Below are 3345 nucleotides of genomic sequence, written 5' to 3'. Positions count from 1 at the left end.
AGGGTCTTCAGTGAGGTGAACCTATGGGCTGCATTGTAGATTTTTACTCCAAGGAGTCATCTAGATCTATTTAAGCTTCTCATAAACACTTAATAATACCTTTAAAATTTGAGACCTCACTTAAAAATGGCAAACACATATTAGCACTTTATTCATTGATGGTTTGTTTCTAAACAATGCTGATTATTACGCTAACAATCCCCTTTATCAAGGCTGATGAAATCTACAAACTTGGTGCCGAACGTGGATTGTTTCGTTCCAAGTTTCAACGATCGCTGTACAACGTGGAACGACTTCAATCCAGACCGTTCTGGACACCACAGCAAGCTAAAGTGGTCGATTATGTTAAGGTAGAATGTTTTAGCAAGGAGTTTCCTAAACTTTGTGTCGCTAATTAACAATAATTTATGAGCAAGTTTTGGTGAGTGCCGAAATTGTGTAAAGTTGCTAAATATGAACTATCATAGATTTGGTGAGTCGCAAACTTATCCAGAGGACGTGTTGTTGGCAGCAAACATAAACCAAACAGTATAAAACCATTGTTACATCACATAGAAATTGGAGAAGAATTGGAAGGTGATCCGAGACGAAGCTTTGAAGATGATGGACGTGAAGAAGGGGTTGTTCGTGAATGAAGACGAGAATCTAAGGAACACGGGAGAATGGAGGCAATTCACGTTGTATCAGAGAGGTGAGTTGCTTGGTTTCAATGTTGTATTGGCTCTAATCTTGGCCGGGCTGTCAGGGGAAGATTTCCCATCCATTACCATTAAAGCCATTGTCGCCTAACTTTGGGGAAGTGACAAGCTTCAACATCTGGTGAGGTTTATGTGGTAGCACCCTGGGTGTTGGGGTAACTCACAGGACCTCACCCATATAGAGTAGAATGTGCATATACAATGTTGGGGTAATGGGTAACTCTGGTCCAAGTCTCAGGTCCCATGGCTTGCCTCACTGTATGACCTCACCCATATAGAATAGAACAATGCCAACACAAGATGTATGATTCATATTCACAATAGGTAAGAAAGATGGCGCATGCAGTAGAGTTCCCAAGACATGTTCTATATTGGAGCAAATGCCGAATGCAATTGGTTGTACAAGGGGACAGGTCAAGTATAGGTAAGGTAGAATATATATAATAGCTGTGTGTTTAAAATTATCATCCTGCTAGAAAGTTTTAGTTGTAAACCCGTTTGGGTGATTATATTAATGCAATGTTGTCCTGACAATTAAAAGTCAACAAAGTGTGGTTTTGGTGCATTAGATAATTTTTAAATTGTTGGTTCTAAGCTTATACCTTTTACATGGTATACAAAACAGTGGTTCCCAATCTATGACAGGCATATACCACTTGTAGTACACGAAGGTTTTCCAGGTGGTACCCGAGACTTATTAAAGTTTACTAATCAGACAAAATAAAAGTAAATAAAATAGAATCACTAATTTTGTGCCTTGTATTGTAGTTTTAAATATGTGGTATAAGAATTCTGTTCGGCTGAAAAATAGTGTGCGCGTAAAATCGTCAAGAAATATGAATAATATATATATATATAATCAAGTATTCACTTTAAAAACTCCAACATAATCAGCATTATGATGCCTGGAACCCATATTTGGCCCCACACGGGCCCCACAAACTGTAGATTACGTATGCACCTTGGATTGGTGATACCAACTACTGGTGATGGTGTCAGACTTAGATGTGCAGATGATATAAGGTTAGTGGTTGGATATGTTGTATTGTATGGAAATTAACTATATTAGGGTGCTTTGTAATGTAGGGGTGTAGGGTATAATACAGTGCCGGCTTCCAAAAACAATCACCTTCAAAGTTACATATGTGGTAACACATAAGCTGGCAAGAGGTGTATGAAACAGAAAACCGTTATAACGACTGACATTGCCCCACCATGCGAGGATAAACAAGTTACATTCGTTCATTTTATTGCACTGCCTTACAAAGTTGCAATGTCTGTTTTTTCACCATAAATAAGTCACTCATACATTATATACACAGAACATGGGAGGAAGGGAAAGTTTTAATATTTGATGATTCGTTTGAACATGAAGTTTGGCAACAAGCGGACACCTTCAGACTTATCCTTATAGTTGATGTATGGCACCCTGATATCACTGAGCGAGAAAAAAAAACATTATCACCGATATAATCAATTTTACCTAAAGTTTTACGAAAACCCTAACATTTTACTTATGCTGTATTTCTACACAATAACCTTGAATTAGTTGCACCACTTTCACAGGTGTTTATATAAGTTAAGTTGTATTTGACCGACACTTCAGTATTTTTGACAACTAGTTTTACAAAGTGTCAACAAAACAATAACCTTGAACTAGTGGCCCCACTTTTTACAATTATCTTTTTAATTTGAAATATGTCTTAACATTTTTACCACATAGAAAACCACATATCAGGTAATACGTTTCGTCCATGTGTTATACAGTATTAACTTTATATAATTTACATTCCTGCCATTAACCCATAACCAGCATACATATATATATATGCGCCTTGAGCTGTAGATTCTCAAACTGTCGCAACACACTTGTTCTGAATGAAAGGGCTGAGGTGTTCAGCGCTTTAACTAAAAATTTCATGACGCACAACGTGACATAATGTCTAACTAGGTATGCCGTGAAATTTTGTTTTGAATTTTTTTTAAATATTGAAGTTTTACTAATTAACAATAATTTATCAAAGAAAATAGGTATTTAAAATATTAGTTTTTGAATATTTATTGTGCCGCGAACATATCCATAAAAACCAAGTGTGTTGTGAGCTTATAAGTTTGCGAACCCTTGCTCTTATGCAACAACCTTCACGCAGCAATTATGGTTTACATTTTGTCGCATTTTTATATCTTTTTTACAAATTTAAACAATCATCTGTAATTGTTATAGAAATAACTTCTGGTAAAAATAAGTAGTTTTATTTCATCAACGTTTTATTTGGATTATTACTAAACTTAATGCCGTATAGTGGGGCGGGGGAAGATGGGACACCTTTAGCACATATTATCCAAATATTCTTATCGTGTTTTAATTATTAACAACGGTCTTTGGAAGTTGTTGTGATATAGTTTTACAGTTCTTTGAATGTCCTTTGTTTACTACTCAATGGGACGAGAAAATAAAGTAAGAAGGTGTCCCATCTTACCCCACTAGACATTGGATCCTTTGCAATGATCTTAAATATCTTTACAAATCATTAAACTTATAACATAGTTAAGTTCTTCTGCTGTTGTTGCCACCAAGCATAATGTATTACTTGAAATTACTCTTAAATTAGTGAATTTTTACCAGAACAAGCATTTCTAATATAAC

General features: G+C 35.7%; 1 protein-coding gene across 1 annotated transcript in view; it reads left to right on the top strand.

Annotated features, from left to right (window-relative positions):
* The window catches only part of LOC100185342 (aspartyl/asparaginyl beta-hydroxylase-like), a 10277-nt gene extending 7027 nt beyond the window's left edge, over positions 1 to 3250 (top strand). Inside the window, exons 9-13 of the mRNA XM_009863052.3 lie at positions 213 to 350; positions 556 to 691; positions 1023 to 1122; positions 1593 to 1721; positions 2021 to 3250. Coding sequence (XP_009861354.2) covers positions 213 to 350; positions 556 to 691; positions 1023 to 1122; positions 1593 to 1721; positions 2021 to 2171 — 654 coding nt within the window. The 3' untranslated portion in view covers positions 2172 to 3250. The remainder of the gene's footprint in view (positions 1 to 212; positions 351 to 555; positions 692 to 1022; positions 1123 to 1592; positions 1722 to 2020) is intronic.
* The last annotated feature ends 95 nt before the right edge of the window (positions 3251 to 3345 follow it).

The sequence above is a fragment of the Ciona intestinalis genome, unplaced genomic scaffold (assembly GCF_000224145.3).
Source record: "Ciona intestinalis unplaced genomic scaffold, KH HT000077.2, whole genome shotgun sequence".
Classification (NCBI taxonomy): domain Eukaryota; kingdom Metazoa; phylum Chordata; class Ascidiacea; order Phlebobranchia; family Cionidae; genus Ciona; species Ciona intestinalis.
Note: the sequence above shows the minus strand (reverse complement) of the source record. Positions and strands in the feature narration are given on the sequence as shown.